The sequence below is a fragment of the Pungitius pungitius genome, chromosome 9, assembly GCF_949316345.1.
Source record: "Pungitius pungitius chromosome 9, fPunPun2.1, whole genome shotgun sequence".
NCBI classification, from domain to species: Eukaryota; Metazoa; Chordata; class Actinopteri; order Perciformes; family Gasterosteidae; genus Pungitius; species Pungitius pungitius.
In genome coordinates, this window is record NC_084908.1 from 16,360,861 (window position 1) to 16,388,820 (window position 27,960).

The window sequence follows — 27,960 nt, forward strand, 5'->3', positions numbered from 1 at the left end:
ATAACTGATTGCACAACACATAATATCCAGTTGTTACCATAATGTTCATCATACATTTCAACTATTAACAAAAGTTTTTTACTTATCTAATGAGTTATCCGCACTGACATCTGTGACCAGTCTGAGTCTACAACAATGGATTGTAAGATTGTAGGTCTATTATCCTGGAAATCGTTAAATCACATTGCCATCTGCTGGCGAAAGAAAAGATCATGTGACCAACAACATTTCTGCGCAACCAAACCAGAGCTGCTGAAAGAGAGAGTCGCGTCAACGGTTCAAAAGGCGTGCTCCTCGCGTGATTCAGAAGTCCCCAGACTTGGGGATTTTTTTGGGGGGGGGGGCAATTTGAATGCATACCTAACAGCCAGAGTCACCAGCCTTGTTGAAATACAGTATGTTAGTGCAAGTGTCCTTGTTTAGAGGAAAAGAAGTATGCTCTGTTATGCAAACAAAAATTAAATAAAAAGGTCCGCAGCGATGACGGGACTCATATTAAATGGTTCCGAACCACACAAGGAAGGAAAATCCTCTTCATCAATTGGCTAGTTCCCTCGATTCAACCAATCAGATTATGGATTGTAGGCGTTACCACATCTGACGCATAAACCAGGAAGTACACACTCCACAGCGATTACTTTTTTTGGAAACTTTTACGATCGTAAACCTTCAAAAATACTGTTATGTGTCGTTTCATCTAAAGAGGTGGAAGATTTATATGAGGGGAGTTTTCCTTCATTGAAGTAGACATTTATTTACTTCCGATGGTTTAGACAGGAATATCTGCTTCGTTTGTTTACATGGGGAACAAAAACCGAGTAGCTAACATTAGCCACCTAGCTTCATTAAATCGAGTCATATGAGCTCGTAATTTTCCAGCGGCTACTTCCCCAGGGATGTAACTTGGCGTTAGAGAAGGAGACAACGCGGCCGTCCACTGGACACGGTCTGTCCCGGGTCATTTAAACAATGCGGAGCTAACGTTAAAGGTCATCTCTCGTGGTCACCGGAACCTGCGGCTAGTTCACGATGCCTTGCTCCTGTGGGAACTGGAGACGATGGATCCGGCCGCTGGTCGTCGTGCTTTATATTTTGTTGCTGCTAGTCGTTCTGCCTCTGTGCATATGGGACATGCAAAAGTCAGGGGTCAGTTCTAAACATGAATAGATACATGCTAATGAGTTTATGGGGCAAAAGCTCCACTTTGCTTGCCTTCCTTTAGTATTTACTGTTTGCATTGAAGTGCTTAGATATGATGCTTTGGTCAGAAATCTTTATCAAATCATTGGAGTCTCTCGTTAGCCCCAAGAAAATCATTACCAAGATCACATCATTATATATGTAGATCTATTTTTAGATAATAGATAATTGAAGTCCAGTATAATCTCTATTTCAGTTTGAAATAGTCATACGGCTCTGGCAGATTATTTCACACTCTGGAAATGTATATTTTACTTCATTTTAATACTTTCCCTTTAAATGTGTGTAAAAGTTGTGGTTCTTTTTCATTTGAGTAAAGAATCTGACGTGTTTTACCCTTAACTTACTATTGGATGTAGAAAAGTTTCTCCTAGTCTGGTGAAATAATACGACGCGTTTTTTTCCAGTGTTGACGGTTTGTCTCCGTTTAATACCAGGTTGGCATTCATAATAAAGCATGGTTCATCGCTGGGATATTTGTGTTCATGACCATGCCCATATCGTTATGGGGCATCCTGCAGCACCTGGTTCACTACACTCAGCCAGAGCTTCAGAAGCCCATCATCAGGTAACGGATCCATCAAATCACGAGCTCTGTGAACAACACGTCTGAACGTGCTTTCTGATTGTTTGTGTGTTTGCATCTTTTTTTTAGGATATTATGGATGGTCCCAATCTACAGCTTGGACAGTGTGAGTTGTGTGTAATCTAATCAATGTCGTAGTGCGACACAGAGTAATCCAGCATAGATTGCCATATGTGTCCAGAATAACCAATTTCACATTCCCTTGTGATGTTACCTTTAGGAGAATAGATGCTTTTAAAAAAAAAAGTTATTTACCCTCACGTCCTGCTCCTCTTTTGATATCTTCCAGTGGATTGCGTTAAAATACCCACGGATAGCCATTTACGTGGACACATGCAGAGAGTGCTACGAGGCCTATGTCATCTACAACTTCATGACCTTCTTGCTGAACTACCTGGAGAATCAGTACCCCAGCTTGGTGTCGATGCTGGAGTCCCAGGAGCAGCAGAGACATCTGCCCCCTCTTTGCTGCTGCCCGCCCTGGCCCATGGGAGAGTAGGTTTCCTTTGGAAATGGATAGATATATTCGTTTCTATCAAATGTTACAGGCAAGGATTCTGTGTAAGGGTCATTGTTCCCCTGCATAGCCTGACCCAAACATGTCAGCTGTACTAACAGTAATCCAATATTTCCTGCCTATTTACTTCAATGGCCCGCAATTTGAGATCTGACTTCCATAGTCATTTTGTTTTTTGTAGTTAGACCCCAAAACGTGACATGGGGAAATGTTCTTCGTAAATAAAACAATGACCTTCGTCAGCTTCAAATTGGCCTCAGTCACAATAATCACAACCATAATGTAATCGGTCAGCATGTCTGATCATGTCCCAGGATCAGTTTTGTTCCTTATAACAGAAGGAGAGTAAAACGCATTCACTTTTTCTTGACCGTGAGCAGCATCAGCTATGTTGTCTAATTCTGTATTTCATCACTTTGGGCTGTTAAAATGTTAACCCATTATAGCTGTGTTACTAAATCTCTCATGTAGATCAAAAAAAGCACATTTCCTGTGACCTTTAGGGATTGGGTTTGATGTTTTTAAACTCATTCTAATCATTCACGTATTTCCCCTGCAGGGTTTTGCTGCTGAGATGCAAACTGGGAGTGTTGCAGTACACCGTTGTTCGACCCGTCACAACAGTGATCGCTCTGTAAGTGAGCTCTGCTCTTTGTGCATTTTATTTCTGAATACCGTTGGCAGCTTTTTGGTCACAATTTTATTTATTGATTTCCCCCCCCCCCCCCCCCCCTCCAAGGATCTGTCAGCTTTGTGGAGTCTACGATGAAGGCAATTTCAGTTCAACAAATGCATGGACGTACCTGGTCATCTTCAACAATATTTCACAGCTGGTAACACTGCCATTGTTTTTTTTTGTTTTTTCTTACTGTAATTTGCCTCACTCTAAAACATACCGTTTGATTTCTGTCTTCTGCGGTCTAGTTTGCCATGTACTGCCTGGTGCTGTTCTACAGGGCGCTGAGGGAGGAGCTGAGTCCGATCAAGCCAGTGGGCAAATTCCTGTGCGTCAAAATGGTGGTGTTCGTCTCGTTCTGGTGAGTCGCTCTTGACGACGCGACAACAGAGCGTCGGTCCGAATCATCCTTAACTGGCGTGCATGCACCGTAAAGCACAATGGCGTCAGACGGCTGGCAGCTGCTGACCGGCCGTTATTCTGTCGCCTCGTCGATCAGGCAAGCTGCGTTCATTGCGCTGCTGGTGAAAGCGGGCGTTATCTCGGAGGAGCGGACGTGGGAGTGGGAGAGTGTGGAGGCCGTGGCCACTGGCTTGCAGGTGAGCTGAAGCGTAACTAGACAGGAAGCCGAGGTGCTGGGGGAGAACCTAAGCCCACACGGCCCCGTTTCCCCTCAGGATTTCATCATCTGCGTGGAGATGTTCCTGGCAGCCATTGCTCATCACTTCAGCTTCACCTACAAGCCTTACATCCAGGAGGCCGAGGAGGGTTCCTGCTTCGACTCGTTCATGGCGATGTGGGACGTCTCTGATGTCAGAGCGGACATCTCCGAACAAGTCCGCAATGTTGGTGCGTGGCCCCTGGCTGCCGGAGTCCTTGCACAGCGGCAAAATGTGAGCATCGCCGGCATAAGCGCTCCAAAAAATTGAGATTTATTTATTTTTGTTTGTTTACAGGGAGAACAGTTATGGGTCGGCCAAGGAAGTCCTACTTCGGGGAGGATCCGGGCGATGGGGAGCGATCTGGCCTGCTCTCTTCGGGCTCCCAGGACGTCGTCACCGAGGCGGTGTCCAACCCCGTGTCCCCCAACGGTCAATACCAGGGCCTGGGCAGGACCCTCCCGCCGCACTCTGCGTCGGCGCCGGCCGGGCTCGGCTCGGCCCCGTGGGACGAGGGGTACGAGGCTGGACTGGAGGAGACCCCGGAGGAGGAGGAAAGGACCAGCCAAAGCGAAGAACCGACGGAAGCAGACCTCATCGTGATCACCTAGCGTACCGGTGGGGTACCCGGGTACAGCCTCGCCAGATGGACCTCTCTGACAGCTCCAGGAATGTTCAGTGGAGTGATGGCACTCAATGACTGAAAGATGTTGCCGATTCTGTTCCACTAGCGCGCTACGTGGCTCAGGAGGCTATGAAGGATGGTTTTTAATTCATTACAGTTGGGAAAGACTTAACGTCCCAAAAAGCACACTAATTGTGTCCCTTGAGATGAGACGCATCCACCAGTGTGTCTTTTACAAATCGGAAATGATTACACATTTGTGTCGTCTCGGGTCATATCGTGATCTCTGATGAGACAGTTGAATGAAAGCCAAATGTGCAACTTTACAAACGCAAAGGATTTCTTCACTATATCTTAAACTAAAGTGATTTCAGAAGAACATCAATTGAAATGAGCCATTGTAAAATTACGATATGAGCGCACATTAGATGTCTAGAATAATCTTTTTCTTTTTGTCTCAGGTGGGGGGGGCGGGATGAAGAGATGAATTTAGGAACGCAAGGTTTAAATTAAACTGTTTGATCCGTATGTTAGAGCTAAGCCTGCTGAATGAGGTGTCTATACAGTGTGACGTTGCTACAGAATCAATATTGATACGATGTAATTAAAAACAGAATTCAGTCAGTTACAACCGGGCACATTAATAGATTTCAAACATCGCTTTATTTAAGCGTTTCATAAAAATGCTTTATGTGCCATGGAATTAGTCTGTCCACTACATCCACTTAAATGCTTTAATCAGTAATATTTTGCTGAGGTTTATCACCTTTATTTTGAAGTTATTGCAACGTCATGTTCTTTTCTCCCTAGCTTTGTTTTTCATTGTGATTTACATGGATTTGTGCAGGTTTGACATTTTTATGTAAAGGGACATCAGTTTCTGTTAAACAAAACAATCAAAAGCATAATCTTTATTGTCCAACTAGAAAATGCCTTACGTGCTTTTATTCTTTTAATAAAACTGATGTTACTACATTAGATGGTTCAACAAATTATTTTAACTCTGTTTCAAAGGTCTCAATAAATCTGAGTAACTACATTAAATTATTTTTTTTCCTTAAATTTATTTTTAAAAGGTCACATTTATTCATGGTCTTTTGGGGATAGTGACAAACAAAATCAACTCCACGTGTAATCATGGGAATATTTGTTTTATACTTACAAATATCAGGTGCAGGAGTATAAACATACTATGATCTCATAAAACAATTTAAAAACATGACTTGTGTGACAAATTATTTAGGAGCAAGATGACTCTCAAGAGGGATTGTGCGGCTCATGCAGGCTTCTACTAAATCTCAAACCGGAGCTTGAACTTTGAACACCGGGAATACCAGTTATGAAAAATAACACTGGAGAAAGTCAACCTTTAAAATGGTACCAGAAAAGGATTGTGGAGCATTCAATGCACGTGTACGTAGTCTCTATATCACCGAGGCATTGAAATACATCAGAATTTAACTAATGGCGAGAGCTAATTGTTCCATTGGCCCGGGTGTATTCTCTATATGCGCCGATATGGAGATGGCGCTCTTGTGCAGCTTCACGGCCAGGCGGACCTGGTCCCCGGCCCGCACCTCCACAGGCTGCTGCAGCACGACAGCCGCCTGCTTCCAGTGAGAGTTCTGACTCAGGGTGCTGACGCTGATCTCCGGGTCCAGGTAGATGTGGTACCAGAAGGGAATCGCGGTTATTCTACCTGCGGATGTAGCCCGCACCTGGGGAGAGGAGAGTAAGGCGTAAGAAGATACGTATGGTACCACTGGGCCAGCTAGGCCTAAGGGTGCTCTTTGCGTTTACTATTTCTGAGTGTAGGGGGGGAAAAAAAAGCTTAAATGGGACCGGTTAACTTAGCACATCGTGTTCCGTAAATAATTGATTGCTCCAGAATGTCAAAAGGTTGCTTTGTGCCGGTACCAAAAAATAGGGAAAGTAAATTTCAAAGTTATTCTGAGGGAGACTGTGTGTCAATAGGTATGACTTACATCTGGGTTTTTGGTGCAGTGTGTTTGTACACCAGAAAGTAGTTTGGGATTTTCTTGTTATATTATATTAATCATGTTGGCAGTACCAGCAAATCTCTCACCTTTACTTCTCTGTTTGTGTAGTTAACGGTGGAATCCATGAGGTCAAGAACAAAGAGTTCCACAGACTCACTGAGATGTCTGCACTCCAGTGTGGAAAAGTCCAAAAACACATGCACCGGTACCTTAAGGACATAAAAGATGAAAAAGGATTAGTGACTTCTTTGCAATGGATACAAATTGTCAATTTTTGATTTAGGAACCACATTGTCCAAAAACCAGTAAAAAAAAAACTGGGAGGAAGAGCTACTGGGATGTGATGATGCACGGGTTGGCACATAGCTTTGTTTGAGTGAAAGACACTTTATCATAGCAGCTCCCTACGCTTTTTAACTTTCCACTTTCACAAAGCCATGTTCCTTTTTTTTAAATGTATTTTCAAAAAAGATTATAATTATCTTTGTCCTTTATAGCATTGTCTTAAAGAAATCATGCAAAAGCTGACAAAGCTGCACGCATTGTCCCAAATTGTCACCTATTCACATCAGGTTTAAATTCTTTGTGTCAGCAGGTAACCACAAAGTCACTGCTTGGAAACATCCCCTTAACGCCTCACACCGAGGACGTGGCGCGCCTTAAAAGCTCAGGGACAAACCAACGTGGCAGCACAGAAAGTGTCACAGTTTCCCTTCCAGGGGAACAAAAGGATCTTTCCTCCTCCCCCGTCACAGTTGTGCAGGCCTCAGATCCGGCTGTTTGATGTGCTTGATGTAATGTATACTGATGGATTCAGGTAAGAACGTCTCGGGCTGTGTGTGTGTGTGTGTGTGTGTGTGTGGTGCCTCGTGTGACAGTTGTGTTAGAGAGTGCCCTCCACCGAGGGCTTCAAAGACAACATCTGTTAAAACAAACGACTGTCCCGCGTGGGTCCTACCAAATTAGAGCACAAACACAATGCTGGGAAGGGAGGGGGGGGGGATCATTTCCAGCCCAAATAAAAGAAAAATAATTCAAAGAGGTTTTGCAGCTTCTGAATACAGCGGGGAATCCCATCAAAGAGTAGTGCACAGCAGAGAAGTCCTGGACCTTAGTACTCCGAGTGAAATACCTTGTTCAACCAAAGACAACAACAACAACCCATACATCGCGGAGACGCTTTTTCATAGAGTCTTTCATACATTTGTCTCCACCGATCGTGTTTAAAAAAAAAAAAAAAAACGTCAAAGTGATAACTTTATATGTGAATGATGTGAGCTCTCAAACACAGCATAGCGTCTGCGTGAAGTAATGTTGACTTCAGACACGAGACAGAATCGAATTCTATGGACCTGCAATGCACAAAAGGAAGATTTAGCTCCTAAAATAACTTAACAGTATACTTACAGTGAACTGATTGATGAAGGGAGCGATATTGAATCCCAGCGTGGGCTCCTGACCCTGCACAGCACTTTCCAGCAGCAACGTGTCCGACTCCACCAGCATGCCGTGCACCACGATCTTTGCTGGGAAAATACTTCCTCCGTCCTCCAGCAAACACCTGACGCACAAGGTAGAAATACACGCGTCTCTCACACACCTACATACAAGGGCAGCAAAACAAACAAACCCCACCTTACCTGGCCAGCGAAGCTTTCTCCATCAACTTCTGTCTGATGAGACCACAGGTCTCCACACAGTCCAGCATGATGGCGCTCCACAGCTTCTCCCTGGACGGCCGTTTCAGCATCCCGTGCTCGTCCTCCACGTGGTTGAGCCAGAACTCCAGGTGCTGCTCCGGGACGCCGTTGGAGCGAGCCAGTCTCCTCAGGACCTCCTGCTGCTTTGCCTTCTCCACGGAGCTGAAGGCCTTCACGTGGCCGAGGCCGGCGGCGATGAGGGAGAGCAGGGAGAAGCCCTCGGACACGTCGAGGACGTAGAGCAGGTCGCTGCCGTCCGGCGAGTCGCCCGACTCTCGCTCTTTGCCTTGGCCCTGAGCCCTCAGCTTGGGGACGAGTTTGGCCAGCGCGCCGTAGAAACTCTGGTGGTAATCCCGATTGTTCAGCAGCGCCATTTCGGAACACTCCAGCATGCAGAAGTCTCTGGCCGGATTCTGGTCGGTCTGCAGACCCGCCAGCGCGCTGCACAGCTCAGCCTCGGCGGTTGAAACGGAGTTCGCAGGCTCCTGCGTGTCCGGGCGCTTCTCCAGGCGGATTTCCTGGCCGTCCCTCAGCACGGCCACGCCGCAGAGCCGCAGGAAGGCGTCTCTGCAGGACACTTCGACGATCAGCTCGTCCTGAGGTTTCAGGACAAAACCTAAAAAGGAAGAAAGAAGGGGAAACCACCAGGGCTGTCAGAATGGCTCAAAAATGACGTTTGAGTATTCGCTTTATAAAGAGACAATATTCGAATAACTGGTTGCGCGTTAGGCACGTCAATAACAGGACAAGTAAATACAACGAGACATAACTACTTACATAGAGAAATATGTTTGAACTAAAAAAAAAATTTAACAACATATTACCAACACAATAAAAAGAAAATGAACTAATGGCCAAGATCGCAGAGCTTGGTCCATCGACATTGTAAACATGGAACTTTTCCTTGGCATGAAACGGTTAAATAATCAAACCAGTGTATTAAGCTGTTGTAGCCTCTAGTCTATTTTATTCATCAAGACAGCTTTACATTCGAATACTAATTTTCATATTTGAATATCTGTTTTTAATAACGGTTTGGATATATATTTTAATATACAGCCCTGGAAACCACTGACTGGGCCCGTTGTGCCAATCTCACTTTTGGGACCAACTGAAATACAGTGAGGATGCAGAGAGGGAGCCCAACAGGGCAATGAGATTCAGGGGACCGGCGGCACAGAGGGAAGGAGGGGGAAGTGGGGGGGGGGGTTTATTCCGACAGGAGTAACATCTGCTCGCGTCTTCATGTCAGCGCGGCGCTCGTCAGAGGCGTTTGGGGAAAATGCATATTTATTGCCTATAAGAATTTCATGAACACTAAAGAGTGTCACAGGCGATCGCGGCGCACAACGTCACGGCGACCGGGGAGACGGATGTAGGTGATCACCGGGAGAGGCGGCGGCTCCCCCCGACGCTGCCTCCGCCAATTAGCAGCTCGCTGAAACGCTGTCGAGGCCTGTCTGAGAGACGAGGCACTGCATCGCCAACTGGAACGTGTCACCTCGTGTCAGCAGCTATGAAGCTCACAGCTGCCTGAGCGGAAAAAAAATACCTCCCACTTTTCAGTTTATTGCTTAACAAATTTCTTTTGTTTGTGCCTCCACTCATTTTTAAACTAGCGTATTGTGGAGTTCAGTGATGATAATTAAGTAATAATTAAATGGCAGGTTTTGAAGACCTTCAGGGAATCTTTATCCTCATTGTATTAAAATATGAATAGAACTATTTTTCACGTGGATATTAACTAAAATCATTAGAACAATTCCATGGCATAATTCAACAAAGTTAAGATTGTTAAATAGTGTGTTAGGGTCTCCAGCACACACTGCCCTCATCTGATGGAACATGGAAATGCACGACATGTGGCAGTACGGAATACAGGCTGAGAAATTACAATATCTTTCATGAAATTCACACCAGTAAACAAACCGTTGTCAAAGAGACACACAGCGCTGATTAAACTGAACCTGTACCTCCGTGGGACCTTACCATCGGTGCTGTAGACGGGGTAGATGGCCTGCTCCCAGCACGTGTCCTCCTGGGGTCCGGTGGACAGACTGCTCTCCTCATCCAGGTGGAGCTGGAACCACACGGCCAGAGCGTCCAGCTCCCCCCCCTGAGTGACGGGCATGCGGATCTGCTGAACCGCCCTGGAGCTCAGGCCCTCCAGCTCCTAACGGGTCACCAAAACCAAACCGTTAAGCAGAGTCGTCACGGGGCTGTCAGTTCGAAGCCAAGGTAAGGTCAAGCTTGGTCGTAGGTGTGCAAACATGCGATGTGGGTGGTAAATAAAACATCCGACTGCAGAAGGTTTGACGTTGACAATGCAGTTGTGAATGTTGTCTGCGTCTTTTTTACACAGCATGGTACGTAATGCACGGTCAACGGATCACTCTTTTAGAGGCGCTCCGCCAATGGATTTTCCCCTGCTTTGGGCACAAGTACTGAATAACTTGAGTTGAGTGCAGAGTTTGCCTAACTTATTCTAGACACAGTTTGTCTTACTGTTGGACAAATATCAACTAAGGCTCCTCCCGGTGCTGTTCAGGAGATAAACACGCTGTCTATGATCGGCCCGACGGGAGTTCATTGTGAGCCAATAAATCAGTCAACAATCCCTGCAGGCCTTTAACTGAATAGTTAACGTGCCGACGTGCAATATTTCAGCTTGGGGAGGCAGCCAGTATGTTCGTTTCACGGGCCCAATAGGAAAGGTAAATTAATGACATTATTGAACCAAGGCAACATATAATATGAGGCATTGTCACAGGGCTGCATATCAGACACAAAGGAAAATGTTGAAAGTAAAGTAAAAGCGCTTTAAATGAACAGAGTGGGCCGAGTTCATCCTCATAGCTTCCGCTCACCTGCACGTCGTTGAAATTGATGTTGAGGGCCGTGAATGGCTCAGTGAGAGCTCGGTACCCCCCTGGCACCCTGCTAAGCCTCTCCGTGGTGTAGGGCTCCATGGAGTCGTCGGGCTCAGGGCTGCAGCTCACCGGGCTGCAGAGCTGCCCGGCGTCAGCGATGGACAGACCGCCCACCTCCGACACGCAAAGCCTGCGGGAGGAAAAGCCATTGAGTGCCTCGTGTTTGGAGAAGGTAGCTACAGGGGGGAGGGGGGGGAAACTATGGTGGACTGCAGGGGGCCTACCTGTGATGCCGGCGGATCTCAATGCACTCGAGAGCCATGCCGAACACGGTGGCTCCGGCGGGGATGACCCGTCCCGTCGCGGACGGATCCTGGAATTCATTCTCGCCTCTCTTCAGGACGACAAAACGTGTGCTTTTCATGAGACTACACATTAACGCCCCTCGACAACACAAGCCAAAGATCAAAGTTCACCGGTTACATTCATTAACATGGCTACTGCATGTGTGAGTAAAACAAACAAATTGTAGTATGAAGATGTTTAAAAAGCATCTTTCATCATGAGTTTGACCAAGAGCGCCTTAAAGCTGCAGGTGCAAAGGTGCGGGGGGCTCTTGCAGATATTGTTACGTGCACTAGAGGGAGGCAGAGCAACCTGCATTTTCCACAGATTATCTCCCGCAGCACCGTGCAAGAAACGTAAGCATTGTTCTAAATACTTACCACTCCATATCTTTTTTTAATTGAATGTCATCGAACAAATTTCAAATGTTTACAAGGATTATTTTAGGATTTCTAACTGCTTATTTTAGTTGCAAACGGTAATAGATTTTGGGTGCTACAAACTCATGGAAACATAAATATTGCACTGTGCCAACTGCTAAATAGTTTCTGCTTCCTGTCCCGTGTTTGTGTTCAGTGAGTGAAGTCACCTGTGGAGGTAGCAGGAGGTGGTGCCAAGCGTGAATAAGGCTCTCGATGATACCCTCTCCAAATAACCCTGCGTCTACCGTCTCTGTCACCACCAGGGAAACTCTAAGAGATTTAAAATATTAAACGGAACAAAACGTGAGAAATACTACTCAACAGAACAAAAAAAAAAGAAAACGGTATCGTTCTTGTAAAATACAAATGGACTTTTTAAAATAAATTGCACCTGTGCGGGATGTCCTTTGGCAACTCCATCTCCAGGGACTTCTTATGGAGGATCTTGATGCTCCCGTCCATCCCATTAGCGCTCAACACCTCACAAGCCAGTTCATACATCGTCTTCGACAGTTCACAGGCGTACACCTCAGCAGCCCCAGCCTTCTTGGCGCACATGCTGCCCAGAGAGAATCAGGAAATTAGAACAATAATACTGGTTTCAATAAACACGGGTACTAAAAATATCCGGGTTTCAGTTGGTAACATACAAATAGAGCACACACCATGACTTTAAGAATAGAAAGTTTGCAAACTCTCACCCAAGGATCCCGGTGCCAGTACCTATGTCAAGTACAGTGTCACAGCCGCTCCGAACCGCCTTGTGGATGGCCTGCTGGTACTTTCGGTTCCTCCCGTGGTCGTTGAGCATCAAGAAATGCCAGCGCTCCACCAGCCAGTTGGCCACGCGGTAGAAGTTCTCCCTGGCTTCTGGATAGTCTGGTCTCAGCTTCAATGCTTTATGGAAATGACCCGCAGCTTCGTCTCTGAAGCCCATTCTGGATGGGGAAAAGGCAGGAGGAAAGCTGCTTAAGCAGATATTTCATCCAAACAATATGAAGCTAAATTATTCTGTTATAACTAAAGTGGTGACGGAAGTTGAGAAAAAATACACTAAGCACTGATAACATTTATGCAGATGAGGAAAATACCTGAATAAGTGTTCACCCATGCTGTTTAGGATGACCTCATCGGCAGGAAACAGTTCCAGCGCTTGCTCATAACAGTCAAAGAGGTCTTGAATGCGGCCCACAGAGTCCAGCTCTTCGGTCCATTTGAACAGAGTGAATCTAAAGGACTCCTAAAAGGGAAATGTCACAACATTATGCCCTCCAAAAAAAGTAGTAAAAACAGACCGGAGAGTGTGAGTGAGTGAGTGAGTGAGTGAGTGATTATGATTGTGGTCTTCATGTGTGCCCAATGTTTGGCAGTGGTTGCAGGCAGACAGGTTATCAGTGTAAACAGTCATTACCCGTGCAAAGTCCTTAAACATAGGCGCAAGGTTGAGGACCAGAAGGTAGTGCACGAACGCGGTGCCGTAGTCTTGGTTAAAAAGGCACTGCTGGGCACTTTCGAGGGAACTAGAGACCAGCTCGTTCTTCGCGGGGTCCTCTCTGCGGCGCCTCCGTGTCCTCCTGCCATGCTTCGGCCTCGCACTGGTGTTCGGCATCCCTTGAGCGAAAAAAAAAGGAGAGAGAGGAGTCCATTAGAGCATTTTAGTGTCTGATGTATGATATACAGATTAATACACATTTTAAGACAATCAGGGTCAATATCCAATTGTAATGTAATGTAATGCCCGTAGACTATGGGAAAGTATTTCAGACAGGAAGGGGGAAAAACGAGGGGAAAATGAGACAAAACGAAGCCAATTTTACATCTGGAAATCTCCGTTTTGACTCGCATGGCATTCTATTTTTGTCCTTCCAGAATATTCATCAAATATTATATTTTAGTTTGAAATGGGCTTCGATACACATCAAAATGTTGTGGTGTAATGATAACAACCTCATAATAACTGAGATACGAACATTAGTTACGTTATAATAGGGTCTTAAAACGTTAACAAATATAACGTATTTCCAACTAAATGCTATTTTACAGGCATTACTGACAATGTATGTTGACTTACTGAGTGTGGTTTTGGATCTCAAGCTGGGGTAAGTTATGGGATGAAGGGAGTTTCACGCCAAAGATCACAGCTGTTTAGTTAGGGTGCTAATGTACGTTAACATTACGGTTGTGTCAAATAAAGTCGTTAGCATCGTTATAAGCGGTCCTTCCTGTGCTAGCGGGGGCTAGCTAACATGCTAACACTCGGTTGTGACCGTCGCTCCGAAACGTTAACTGCATGTCCAAAAAAGGCTGCCTGTTGATGGGCACGTAAAAACGGCCAGATGCTAATGAAAAATGTGAATCACATTTTTGCTACCGTTAAACGAGCATCGTGTCCGCAGACTAAACAACTCGGTCGGAAACTGGAGGCAAGACAAGGTTCCATGTGTAGTCACGTTTTGCTACCGTTAAACGAGCAACGTGTCCGCACACTAAACAACTCGGTCTGAAACAGGAGGCAAGACAAGGTTCCATGCTATCGACTACCATTAACTGTTAACATGGAAATTATTAATGGCCGATTTTATTGACAAATTACGCCACAGTAAAGATTCCCGCTTCGGAACTAAATATAGGCAAATCGTCAAGCACAACCAAAGAGTATAAAAGTTCACATTGTTCCCACCCGTAAATACTTAGAAAGTAGAACACAGATGGTTCCATGTGCCTATACCTTGTTATATGTCTTGTATATTGGATTATATAAGGTTAAACCCTTTATTGTCTGCTCAATTATTTGCTCACACCTGCAGACTTGAGGATTCCATTCCATTGCATTTGTCTACGCGGTGCTCGCTGGGCCGCGCATCAAAGGCGGAAATAGAAAGCACTAAACCATCTTGCAGAAACTGCAACGTCTTTGGTAGAAGCTTTTTTTTTTGTACATGGACCCATATGTCAGCAGAGTTTCTCAATCTGTCACTTTGCTAGGTGGAGTGCCTTTGGCGGAGGAAAGAGAATCTGGACACAGCTACCATGACTGTCCGACAACTCCTGTGAACCGACTTCCGAAGAAAGCGTCACCCGTCAGCGTATTGCTATCACCTTTAAACCGTTGAACCGGCTAGCTCCTCTCTCCCGTTTTTTTTGACAACTGTGGAGCAACACTCACGCGCCCGTGTCAGAAGTTGCCATGCTAACCGCCGTTAGCTGCCGCCGCGTTACGTTGCTATGTTTTCTCTGTGAGACTTGAAAACCGCCTGCGGAAACGAGCGCTTATTTTATAGAAACGGCTAGCTTTTTTTTTTTTAACTTCAAGGTTGTAGTGTCATTACTACCGTTTTTTTTTCGTTCTTGAAAACAAAGCTTTTCAATCTGTCACAGACATGGGACTACACCCGCTGGAGTTCAGTGAGTGCTATCTGGACAGCCCGAGTTTCAGGGAGAAAATAAAGTCACACGAAGCGGAACTGGACAAAACCAACAGATTCATCAAAGAACTGTACAAAGATGGGAAGAACCTCATCAATGCAACGAAGCGTGAGTTGATTTCAATGTGCTTTAATTAAACGTTTCAACTGTAAGAAGAAAAAAAAAACCTCCCTTGGAAGGGAGAAAAGGTCTTGGTCTTCCTGAGTCCCTTATTTTGCAACAACTTCTTACTCACTTTTTCCATTCGGAGGTGTTAAGTGTTGCAGAACAGATAGAAGAATTGTCTCGATAACTATCAAACCACGGCGTTGTCTTTACTTTTCTTGGAATGCTGCATTGTGTTTTTTTTTTTATGAGGACAGTTCTGTCGTGGGTCTGAACCAAGAGGCCTCGAGCTCATTTGACAACTTCCTGGTCTATTTGCTCCCAGTCACACCTCTACAGGGTTAAATGATTAGATTGTTATCTGTGTGAACTCTACTCCCCTGGGCTTGTTTGGAAGGTGCTCAGTGCTCACAGCCAGTCCTCGGCACCTAGTCATCAAAAATGTCCCGTTGAACCCACCCAGTCTCTTTTATGTAATGCTTTTATAATTCTATTCAATCGCTCGGGTTGGCATTCATTTGAAATAGTAAAAAAAACAAAAAAAAAAACATGTCAAATTATTTCAGTCGTGGGAGTGCTCTTTTCCCTTAATTATATAATTGCCTTGGTGTGTCGACGGATAGCCTTCAGGCGTGTTCCATCAGCATTGCTTGGTGCTGACAGCGTGTCCTCCTACCCTAAAATCTCCAGACTACATAGACTTACTGTGCCATAATAGGAAAATGCAATGTTAAAGAGGTTATTACTTTAGCAACACTTTTGGCATAACGAGCCTTCGGCCTGTGGCCCACATCAGGGCTGCAAATTTGTCGTTCGGACTTTAAAGTTTGCGATAACGAGAGGCCTTTTGAGACTTTTTTTTCCCCCTTATGCTGGAAGTCCCTACTCTATGTACTATTACTAAATATATTATGTCATGAGGATATAATCATATCCTGTTATTGCTAACCAAGATTGTGTTTTACCTTTTCACTGCTAAATGGTAGTTAAACATCTTTTCATTTAAAGTTACTCTTTTTAGGAGTTTAATGTATGCACAACTCCAGCACACCCGAAATGTATTGGGTTTTACACTGCGATGATTACAACAGCTCTGAGAATTTGGCTGGTTTCTCAAGTCACTTTCAATCCTTTATGAACATTGCAAATCAGCAGGTGCTCCATGAGTTTCACTTAACACTGGGTCAAAAGGTCAGGCTGGTGTTCGCCCGATGAGCTGCTATGTTTAGGTGTGTTGTGGTATTCATACAATGTAGGAGTGGTATTGAGGGTCCTGGTGTGTATTTGTGTGTGTGTGTGTGCGTGCATTGGACATCTACACTGTTGACACGGGGCATATGCATGTCATGGGAGAAGCCTGTCTCAGTCCCCTCTTCGATCGATTCAGTGTCTCTTGATGACATAAATGCAGTTGCTGTAGCTCTTCTACACACTGTCCTCTTGTACTGTACATTACTGTTGTTCCAAGCTGTTATTTGCATAGTTGCAGGTTACTATAGCTGTTCGCTTGACTGATGTTAAATATTGCCCCAAAACTGCAACTTCATTCCACTTTAGAGCTATACACCTGTGTAAAACTCTCAGGAGGTGAGTTGTTTTTAAACTTGGTGATCAAACCGTCGCCAAGTACGTTCTTCCATTTGTAAACTAGAAGAAAGAACACAGTAAATACTAGCCTCCTAGCTTTGTCTTCTTCCATTCTACTTGTGATTTAATTAGCCTTTGAAATATAGCCGGGCGGTTAAATGCTACTTTTCTTCGGCCTGAAGTTTTGGCAGCCACCTAAAACTACCATGCGAGATCTCGTCAGGGCGCCATGGTGAACGCGTTGCTCTCCGATGAGTAGGTCTTGATGCCCTGAAGGTGTAAACTGACACGCAGCATCCCGTTTCGGGAGGGCAGATCATGTGTTGTATTTCATGCCCTAAATGACGCTGCCTAAACCATGTGTCACTTTATTTTATGTCTGCTTTAATTGTGTCCAACATGTGACGTGTGTCACATCATTTCACAACAACGCTGTTAACCCTTATTTGGTCGGTGGCAGCTTCTTGCTTATTGGTATATGACAAGAATTGAGGAACCCTGGTAGTAAACTCCCACTGGGAGTACTGCAAAGTCAGTAGAAAATTCAGGAAGGAACTGATGCTCGTGCTCTTTTGTACCGACATTAGTGCAGCCCTCATGCTCAGCCTGCCGAGACGTCCTGTTCCTTCTCCCTTCTTATGGCAAATGACTGTTTTTGACATTCTTTGATAACCATAATCATGAGGTGTTTACTCAAATAATAGTAGTAGGGAAAATTCAACATTATGCATCTGCTAAAGCAAAAGTCCTCAGTAGATATGAACTTTATGTGTTTTAATGATAACATTTGGACGTAAAGCTGATACATGAAGTCAAACAACCAAAATATAATCTGTTCTTGATCCAGCATCTTAAATGTGAATGTTTCCTCTTTTTTGTAAATTCATAACTATTTTCATATAGAAAAGTTTTTGCCTTTGTAACCTGTGACCAAATATTTGATTAAAGAACCAAATTGTTAGTTTCCAGTACCCAGGACAAATGAAAAAAAGACTTCCATCATGTGAGGAACAATTTCCAATTGTGATTTTGATCACAATTCAAGGACTGCCTTCCATTGAAGGATCTTCAGCCCTATGATTTAACATAATGTGGAATGGCCTTGGATTGAAGTTTGTATTCATACATTTCTGGTAAGCACAGTGAATAAAGTTCACAGTAGTTTAGATAAATATCTTAATTAAAGAAACAGTATTGTTAATTTACACTCTCCTGTGCTCGCCTCCCGCTTTTCTCTTGTCCCAATTTTATTGACAAATTACACCACAGTAAAGATTCCCGCTTCGGAACCAATGATGATGCAAATCGTCCATCACAACAACAAAGAGTATAAAAGTTCACTTTGTTCCGATCCGTAAAAACTCTGAAGGTAGAACAAGAAGGAGGCGTTCTAGTGGGTGAACGCAAATGTCCCAGCAGACTGTCACCCTGTGTTTGGTTCTCCTCTTCATAGAGATCACACACTTTGTGGTTTCGTTCGTGGTTCGCAGCTTTGAAGCTGCAATAGTTGTTTTTGATAAGTATAGTTGATTTGGGGAAGCCAGGTGATGTAATCGTCTCTGTATACAATGGTCACACATCTCGATGTAACGCTCCGCAGGCCTTATATATAGCGGTCTGAAACACTGACAGATTTAGTCTAGCCTCAAACTTTATAGTGAGTGCGTTGGATTAGAGCGTTGTTATTTCATCTAATGCCTTTACAACTGTATGTTTTGACCTCGGAATGATCCGCTGTTTGGCCCGTCGGAGACAGTTGTTGCTCTCGCACATCCCATTCCCTTCTGAACCTGTCAGTGACTGGAAGGATGTTCCACTACGGAAAGACCTTGGTGCAGAGAGGAAACCCTATAGCGGGGCCCTGGAGCCAGAGAGCCATGACATGGAAGTGCCCACTAGAGGAGCAACATGCAGATGTGCTTCTGTTTCACAGGGTTTCCTACACAGGAACTGTGTCTTGTCTGTACCCTCTTACCCCCCCCCCCCACCCACCCCACCCCACCCCACCCCTCCTCTCTCACCGATTGAGTTTTGAATTTTGAGCTCTTCATTTCTGAATTTACTCTACTTCATTAGATATATCTACTAGTCTGATAGTGTTTGAATGATCCTGTTCTGGCTTCAATCATCGGAAAACGGTCAAAAGTTTGACAGTTGCAATAAGGTCAATCATAGTCATTTCCACAGCTGGTCTTCCTCCGTTGAACTGACCATTTTACTGGTTAAAAAAAAAAAATGGTTTACATTTCTTTTTTTTCTGTTCCACCAACCGAGCCATGTGAAAGTCCTTTTTCTTTTTCTTTGGCAGACAGTCTTGAGAGCAGCCTGCCGTGGTGCGCTTTGGCTTGCTGCTCTCTCTCTTTTTCTGTAATCACATTACTGATTCTGCCAAAGAGCCACATCACAATCTTTCATTAAAATCGCATTAGCACAAGACGAAGTGAAGCGATGTGGGAGGACGGCTTTTTTATCTCTCACTCCAGAGGGAACAGAACCTACTATTAAAATAAAAAAAAAGGAGAAGAATCCTTCAAGGCACAGCGCTGCTTTTGGGGCTCCTTTTTAGGTGCATAGAAAGCATTAAACTATTTGAAGCACTTCCGTCATTACAACTTCATGAATACATGCTAACAGATGTGTCTGTTCATTCGCCCGATTGGTCGTTATTGGCGGAATACAACATGGCGTGGCATCACCTCACAGACGTGTTTAGCAGGATCATGAAGTCATGAAATGAAATAATGCGTGCGGGCAGGGATCTGGGGGGAGGGCGAGGCCGGCAGGGGAAGGGTGTCCAAGCCTCGTTGGGGGCAAAGGTTGGAGCCGGGATTCGGACTGGAAAAGATGGGAGAGTGGAACAGGAAGGACAGTGGAAAGGAACAGTGCGTAAACGCCAGCCGCTGTTTGAGGGCCTGGACCAGGCGACCTCTGACCCAAGTGCCACATCTGATGAGTTTGTAGAAATCATAACAAACATCAGTGCAACAGGCGGTCAATGAATACACTGTGGACATCTTCACCAGCTGAACTTTGACTCGTTCTGGTTTGTTTTTGGAAGAAACTCCCAAAATGCAATTTTAAATGTCCTGCTTTAAGATACATTAAGTGGAAAATGAGTTCAGTCACTTGAATTATTCTGGATAATTACCACAAACTTCTGTTATGTTGAAATAACAATTTCATGCTCAAACATGTTTCATGTGACTTTTTTGCAGCGTGACTATTTAAGGAAACATTACGATGATGCTGGAAGAGAACAACATTTTTTAGATTACATGTAAAGCTCAATCTCACAGCACCCTGGGCGTGTGCACATTAAACAGCAGAATTCCCCTCAGGAGGATTCACAGTTAAAAAAACTACTGCTTTACGCTTGCGGTTTTTAATCTTTTTTTATATGGGAATGTGTATCTGTTGGATCCATTTGGGGATTCCCTTGGGTTTGCATTTGTGACCCTCACTAGTCTATTGTTGGTTATAATTCTGTCTCTCAGCCCTTCTTGGTCTGTTTGTTTAGGTTACTAAAACCCTGGGCTGTACAAGGTATATCTAATGTGTCAGTCCTGCACCCTGTCCAGGATGTACTGTACCTTTTTATAAGTCATTGATAGATTTAAGTGAAAGTAGTCTTAGCAAAATTATGCCGAATATGTCATTTAAGAAAAATTGTTTAAAAACAGGAAAGGTGTGTGTGTGTGTGTGTGTGTGTGTGTGTGCGCGCGCTAGTAACTGGAGCCCTCCCCATTGTGTCATTTTTATTTTTCTTCCCGCCTCCTCTGAACAGAGGCACCGATGTTTATGTCACACAAGTAGTTTTTTTTCCTTATGTTTTTCCTATGACAGAACATCTGGCCTGTAATATCAGATATATGTAAGGTGGGGTCTGTATGAGTCACACACTGAATCCAGCAGTCTGAGCTCTCTGGCTTTTTGTGGAGAAACTAGCCAAGTTTAACAGTTCCCAGGTTTGCTCTGAAATGCCTTTCTTTAAAAGGCAAAAATCAGGAGTAGCCTTGGACTTGTGTGTGTGGTATTTCTAACTTGTGATCGCTGCTTCCCTGGGGAAAGAACTATCATTTCTATCTGTAAAGTAATGTAAACCTCTGCACACTGATTCTATCCTTCTGATCAATTCTGTTTTAACTTCAATTGACGCTACACCGAGACAATGAATGTTGCCTGCCGTTGATTAACTCTGGAGCTCCATGTAACCGGATAACATTCATTCTTTGGGTTTTATGTAACAAAGTCGACACAGCCTGGCCTCATATATTCTCATAACTGTCCACCCAGCATGGAATTGAACATGCACGCAGCCTGTGTAATCAGATTGTGGATGGGTGTCAGCTGTGCACCACGCTCTCATATGGCTCTAATAAAGAGCTTGCAGATCTATCTCTTGACATCACTTTTCTTTGAGTACACACTAATTGTCCACAGCAACCTGAGCCTTGATGCTGTATTTGCTCAATTTCGGTACTCTAATATTCTTTCTTTTGTTAAATAGTATAATGGAAGAAAACCCAAATTTATTTTGAATGTACCTGTAGCTCATTCAATTAAACCAGAAATGAATAAATGTATTGTGTCTGGATACTGACCTTACATTGGACATACTAAAATGTGTTGAGGCTGTGTTAAGGTGTGCCAAGGTTCAGTGTATTGTTGCCAAAACATGTTTTTACTATCTTGGGGAGTAGCTGAACTTTCCACTCTACATGCATGTGTGTTTTTGATCATTTGAGTGCTGCAGTGAACCGACTATGATTCCATAACAACTGATTCCCCATCTGACAAGAAGAAGATGAGAAAGGATGATGATAATTAGGGTTGGGTATCGAGAATCGAGAATCGATTGGAATCGGAACTAGCTTTGCGATTTACCCGGTATCGTTCAAAAGTTTAAAATTCGATTCTCAGTCCGCCGGCGCCGACCGGAAATAGAAACCGCTGAACACCAACGAAGAAGCGTCCACCGGCGTGTTGGCGTAACAGCGCGATCGAACATGTATAGCGTGCGTCGGCGTTTCAAAGTGTGGTTACACTTCTCGAAACAAACCGAAAACTCGGCAAAAAACTCCCGGTTGTTGTGAATTTGTGACGCATCGGACCAGTGCGCGCGCGGGTGCCGGGTGGCGTGAGCGGAGCGGTCCTCTGTTAAAGTGACCAGTGAGACTGGCGCTGCAAAGAAAAAAAAAGATTGAACTAGCCCTCCCCGCGTCGACCGCCAGCAGCCCCCCGTCAGCGAGTGTCCCTGATTTGGGGTTGGGAGAGTTGCGCGCGCCCCCCCCCCCTCCGTGTGCCCCGTGTTTGACGCGCTGCCTCTTCCTCTGATTCCAAGGGTTCGTCCATCAGTGGGAGCAAGGTAACGTTTAAGTACCTGCAGTATCATACACTCACGAGTAAATGTGTTTTTGTGAGGTTTCAAAAATAAAGCTCTCTGGAGGAAAGTGTACCCCTGTTATTTATAATGTTTATACAATATTCAAGTTCATAGTTTGATATTTATATTGTAGTTGAAAACAGCCCTGTTAGAAATTCATAGTAAAGTTAATAAAAAGTTCATAGAATTAACATTGGAGAAGGTCAGACTATTTCCTTCAGAAAGACCCTTGGTTAGCTAGCTCATTTAAAATATCTTAAACTTAAACTTTCTTTGACCCTGTCTCTTAAAAGAATCGGAATCGAGAATCGCTGGGAACCGGAATCGAAACCAGGAATCGAAATCGGAATCGGAATCGGAATCGCTCAAATTCAAACGATACCCAACCCTAATGATAATGTTATAATAATGTGGATAATGTTTTTATGCTCAGTTTAATAATGTGTAACCTATTACAAAACATAAACACTACTAGTACTACTACTGCTTCCTGACGACGACAACAGCAGACTTTTTAGTTATAACATATTTTGTAGTTGAAGCTTCTTCTATGTAAAAATAAATATAGCAAACAACGCTAATCAGAAGCAGAACCAAAAACCCGAGAACAAGATAAAACCATTCACAGCCTCTAAAACTCCTCTTCAATTAAAGCAGGGATTTAAATGACGATGCACTCCTCTTCCCCACATTCCTCCGGCAGACTGCTTCAAAGCAAAGCAGAGACACAGACTGCAGAAACCTGGTCACTCTTAGTTTCAAGCCTGCATATAAGAATAATTAGAGCAGCAACCGACGGATATTAAAGAAAAAGTTAGAATTCTCCAAATGATGTCACTAACATGTGGTATAGGGGTGGGAAATGGCAGCGGTTGTCTAATTACACATCAAACAACCACTCCACAACACTGTTACTTATTTGGAGGTGTGTTTCTGGCCACCCAACAACTGTCCAACATGCAGCCGCTCTTTTAGCTGTTTTGAGCTACAACAAACTGTTCATTTAACCTCTAAATTTTCCACTATGTGTCCCAGCTGTGACTGGAACACACAGTGAAACAACGCAGACGATTGCATTTGAAGTTAACCAGAACAAATGATGTGCTCAGAGACGCTAAAAGGCTCCGTGGCGCTGTCCATAACTCTTTGTGGGATCCTCACTTCAAGGAACCCCCCTCACAATGCATGAAGACATTTTTTCCAATGGTTTCATAAAATTGTTTAGTTAAGGCTTTAAGGAAACTGGTAGTATAACTTGCCTAAGACCCAGAATACCGTTGGGCCAAACGTGCCAAAAGGAGCTCTAGCATTCAGCAGTGTTTGCGTAGATGGGGATGCTTTCAGTTTTTCTTTTAGCTAGATTGTATGACCAATGTGGTTCGCGATAAGTTAATAGAAGAGGCCTTGAGCCATCCATCCATCAAAAAGCCTACCAATTTAAATTCAGTAGAGGCATGAGATGTTAGAACCAATTCAAAGTAAGTCAAGTCTATTTATTTATTTATTTATTTATAAAAAAGTCTCCATCCTGCTTACTGGACTCTGATAGGCCTACTGATATAGGATGGTTTGTTTTGTCTACAGTCAATCACCCCATGTGCTGCTAATTAGGGACCGTTGCCTACACGAGTGACCGAATACCTTTTATGGACTTGCACACTGTCTGTGTCCGTGTGATTCCATCCAGATTTTTTCAGTCACTTTAAAGAAAAACTTTCATACAGCAAGTGTTTGCTCTAAAAATAATGACCATAATGCCATACCTTTTTTAATTTGGAAAACAACGCCCGCAACCCGCCCTTAGATACTCCGACATAGCAGTTCGTCAGGTTGTGTTTACACCAGCTGGAGGTCACCTCTGTAGCAGAACCATGTTGGCCAGAAACAGACCACTGCTATGACTTTTAATTTGTTAGCAAACAGAAAAAATAACCTCACCAGATGGAAAGAAGGTACATTCTATAGTGCTATATTAAGACCTGTAAAAAAAAAAACTGTAAAACCCAGGCCGTCCCATTGGCAGGTTTGTGTCCCTTAGCTTCCTGCACTTTGCTGATTTACACATATTGCCCATTGAATCAACCACAGTGGTTTGCTCGTCAATGTTTGTGTGCTTTGCCATCGTAGAGATTTGAGAAGGAGGATTTCGAGCTGTTTGAAATAAATCATTGCGGCAGAAGCTTTGCCCTTTGTGCAAGCCCAAGGCAGACATTGTCCAACACCTCTCACATGTTCAGGCTTTGTAGATTAAATGCATAGCGCACATCCACACACACCACTCAGTGTGTCAGCAGCAGGAGAGACAGGGATATGAATTACACCGACATTATAAAAATAATAATTATTGTTATGATTAAAAATTGACTTATTAGCTATACTACAAAAAACTACCTTATTAGTTAAGGGCCTCTGCATTTCTGTCAAATATTGTTTCAAAGTGACATGCTGACCAACCTCCCCTATTTAAATCCAGTTGGTGGACCAAACAATGTATTAATACACGTTTCAAGGATTTTGTCAACTGCAACAATAGAACAAAACTCCCAGCCCATAAGAACAGTGTTGTCTTTTGGAGTAGTTGCTGAAATGACTCGGTTAGTCGCAGCTCCCTAATCAAACAAGCTGCTGTGTGCTTATGTAGCAGAAACCGATGCTCAGCGAAGTCGGAGCTCTTCTCGATGGTGCTGGTTGTGAGCTGATTGTCCCCTGCAGAGTCCTGGCTATCGGCCCAATACAATGACACTGCTCCCCAGGACCGCGCTCACTGCTCCGGGCTTAAAATACCCCTCACCCTGCATTCTGTCATGCTTCCGCTGGGAATCGCCTCACGGTTTTGAAATAGATTTAGTTCGCAGTGTTTACTGGTGTGCAATGGGTGCAGTGGAGACGGAAACCCTACACGTCTTTTAACACAGCATTAGGAGCATTTGTGCAGGGTTTACATGTACTTTTCAGGCGCCAGTCAGCCGTCTAAGGGCTCGCCTGAGGCCTTCATCCGGTTCTGTCAATAGATAAACATTACAATGATGTAAATTGATTTCCTTTCCTGTAGACTTAGACCTATTTAGTTTTCTAAAAACATCCACGTTGCATGTATCCGCATAAGGGGCTTTCATGAGAGATGTATTTGCTATATTGCTTTGTGTTCCTTTTGATTATTGGAGGATTGATGCTGTTGTTGTAGGGTATTATGGCTGGTAGCAGTGTTCATTTAGAAACATCAAATTACACAATGCAGTGGCAATATGAAGGATAGTGTGGTATAAAACAAATAAGAATGCTTTTCTTCAGTAAAAGCCAAAACATGTTGCTAATTTAATGTTGTTTTTTTTAACTTAAGGACAGCCAAAGACAACGGCTGACATTATGTTTTATTTCTGTTACTTTTGAAATGCTAAATATTATTATTCATTCCGACAGCTATAAAAAAAATAATATGATGAATGCTGTTTAACCTATTTTGAACAACAGTTCTGAACTTCTGAGGCTATCCAGCATCTGGCTAATACATTGATGTCGTCAAGCTGTTTCCTCTTTTCATTTGTGTGCGCTACAGCTGGCACACAGATGATTAAACATCGTTTACTCTCTTGGGTTACCTGAGGCCACTGGTACACCAGGGCCCGATGTACAACAGGATGTGGCAGACTGCAGACAAATAGGATGTTTGCCAAGGGGTTAACTGTGTCACTCATTAAACAAACTCTTCATCTTTACTGTGGCTGTGTTAGCTTTTTTTATAAACTCGTCACCAACGCCGGACGGTAAAGCTTTTAGACTTTGACAAAATACAGTTTAATAATATTGAGTGTTCTGCCTCTTCATAAATGCTCAGCTTCTGTTGTCTTTTTCATGTTTTCTTTCAGAGCTTGGGATGGCACAGAGAAAGTTTGCCCAGTGCCTGGGAGAGTTTCAGTTTGAGTACATCGGCGATGCAAAGACTGATGATGAGAAATGCATCGGTAAGTGTGGGTTTGTCACTTCAATTAGTTTTGTATTGCCTTAATCACAAACCGCAAATTAGCTTCATAGGCTGTAAAAATCGGAGGGTTTTCTTGTCACATGATGGAAAGTAACCACTGGTCTTGTTGTCACCAAGGAGACTTGGATACTTGGTGACAAGGAGACTTGGTGACAACAGCACTTTTTTAAATGTTAATGTTTTTTTCTCTAGCAGCATTTTTTTTGTGTGTACCTGTGGTAGAAACAGCATTAATTAATTACACAGTATCTTAAACCGTGTGTGTGTGTGTGTGTGTGTGTGTGTGTGCGCGTGTGCATTTTCTTTTTTTCAGATGACTCTTTGCAAGAGTTCTCCTCATTTCTCAAAAACCTCGAAGACCAAAGAGAGCTGATGGTGAGAACAGCCAGTCAGAACCTGCTTGAACGCAAGGGCAAATACCTCTGTGTGCGGGTGCATGCAGTGGTGTACTAAACCTGTATTGTTTAACTTTGTATGCCTGCGCTGTGTGCATTTCCAACCAGCCTTCACCTATTACTGCCCTTATTTGGTACTTGCATCTATTAATGTCTGACTCGGTCATCTGCCAGAGATTCAGACAGGCCCTCATAATCTCACTCTCTCCAATGTGCAGCACAACCCCTACTGGCTTGCTTTGCCAGCAGGCAAACCAGTTCTCTTGTAGGTGGATGTGTATCGATAGTTTTCCAACAGTTGTGCTTGTCTTATTGTCAGTATCACGCCACTTGCCTGGGAGGGGCACCGATGAGAGAACGGGATCCACTTTTCGCAGCCAAGCTTTAAATACCAAGACAGATCCACATAGGCTTACAGACCTTTACGACACACCACCATAAAAGTAGTTTTTGCATCAGGCAGCGTTGCTCATTTATAGATCACAAACTATCAGAGTTTATCTGATATTAATTATGGTGGTGGGTTATAACCTGCTACCCTGAAGTGTCAAAAGTGCCACACTACGCGCCATACTGGTATCACCGATGGTGAACCTTTGGGTCCTGTGATTTATTGTGACCTCTGTAGATTGGTTATGGAATTCATCTCCTTTATTGACTATGGGTTTAGGCTGGAGTTGGATGGCCAGTTTTGAAAAATACATTTTAAAAGTAAAATAAAAATCCAAAACATAGCACTTCTTTGGACTAAGACGTTGGGTTTCTATAAAAAGCCGCTCTGTTATGTCTGTCTGTAGTGTCTGAGGTTAGGGAGTGGGCCCATCATCAGTAGCTGATTGAGATGACTGTTTTAGCGCAACGACTGCTCAGCACAGCACTGCTCATCAAAGTCGCATGACATCATAGTAAGGAGAAGTAGGCCGAGCACGCAGGCACAGACATGTCCCTCAGAAGCACTGGGGGAATGAAAGAAATACATTACAGGATACAGGAAGACAGAGATACTTTCAGAATGATAGTTATGTCATTGCATGTGATTTATTGCTAGCCAACTTTCAATGGCGTCTGCAAACACTCAACACTGGAATGTGCTGTTATTTGACATGAAATAATGAAGGCTCTGTTGTGGTTTGTGTCTAGATGAGAAACATCACAGAAACATTAATGAAACCCCTCGAGAAGTTCAGGAAGGACCAGCTTGGTACAGTAAGGGTAATATATGACGTTTTCTCTTCACAAAATATGTAGACGCTTTTAGTTCATATGTCTTTATGTTTGGTGCACCCCAATGTTAAAAAAAGAAGTTAATAGCATATTCATTTTGTTCTTATATTCTTTCATAAGGCGGAGAGAAAGAAGTATGAGAAAGAAACAGAAAAGTACTACAGCTCTCTGGAGAAGCTTCTGAATATGTCGGCGAAGAAGAAAGAGCCCCAGCTTCAAGAGGTATTAATCCCTGCCTGATCTCACCCAGCAGATCTA

General features: G+C 43.8%; 3 protein-coding genes across 4 annotated transcripts in view; 2 read left to right on the plus strand and 1 right to left on the minus strand.

The window, feature by feature from the left end:
* The first annotated feature begins 607 nt into the window (after positions 1-607).
* Positions 608-5,307, plus strand: tmem184c (transmembrane protein 184C). Its single transcript, XM_037471139.2, has 10 exons — positions 608-1,146; positions 1,638-1,768; positions 1,856-1,892; positions 2,076-2,281; positions 2,863-2,937; positions 3,043-3,136; positions 3,228-3,340; positions 3,479-3,578; positions 3,657-3,828; positions 3,936-5,307. The coding sequence occupies exons 1-10, from the start codon at positions 1,030-1,032 to the stop codon at positions 4,247-4,249; spliced, it is 1,359 nt and encodes a 452-aa protein (XP_037327036.2). The 5' UTR covers positions 608-1,029; the 3' UTR covers positions 4,250-5,307.
* Positions 5,308-5,495: 188 nt separating this feature from the next.
* On the minus strand, positions 5,496-14,011 carry prmt9 (protein arginine methyltransferase 9). The gene is made up of 13 exons (XM_037471130.2): positions 13,672-14,011; positions 13,012-13,211; positions 12,692-12,840; positions 12,302-12,538; positions 11,992-12,159; positions 11,768-11,870; positions 11,118-11,227; positions 10,831-11,023; positions 9,953-10,136; positions 7,904-8,579; positions 7,671-7,824; positions 6,350-6,472; positions 5,496-5,981 (listed from the first exon to the last, which is right to left on the minus strand). The coding sequence occupies exons 2-13, from the start codon at positions 13,207-13,209 to the stop codon at positions 5,721-5,723; spliced, it is 2,556 nt and encodes an 851-aa protein (XP_037327027.2). The 5' UTR covers positions 13,210-13,211; positions 13,672-14,011; the 3' UTR covers positions 5,496-5,720.
* Positions 14,012-14,525: 514 nt separating this feature from the next.
* Positions 14,526-27,960, plus strand: part of arhgap10 (Rho GTPase activating protein 10) — a 41,731-nt gene continuing 28,296 nt past the window's right edge. The window contains exons 1-5 of one of the 2 annotated variants that reach the window (XM_037471132.2): positions 14,526-15,134; positions 25,968-26,063; positions 26,397-26,458; positions 27,619-27,690; positions 27,823-27,924. In XM_037471132.2, the coding sequence (XP_037327029.2) occupies positions 14,981-15,134; positions 25,968-26,063; positions 26,397-26,458; positions 27,619-27,690; positions 27,823-27,924 (486 nt within the window). In that variant the 5' untranslated portion in view covers positions 14,526-14,980. The remainder of the gene's footprint in view (positions 15,135-25,967; positions 26,064-26,396; positions 26,459-27,618; positions 27,691-27,822; positions 27,925-27,960) is intronic. The other variant, XM_037471135.2, reaches the window with a different exon arrangement.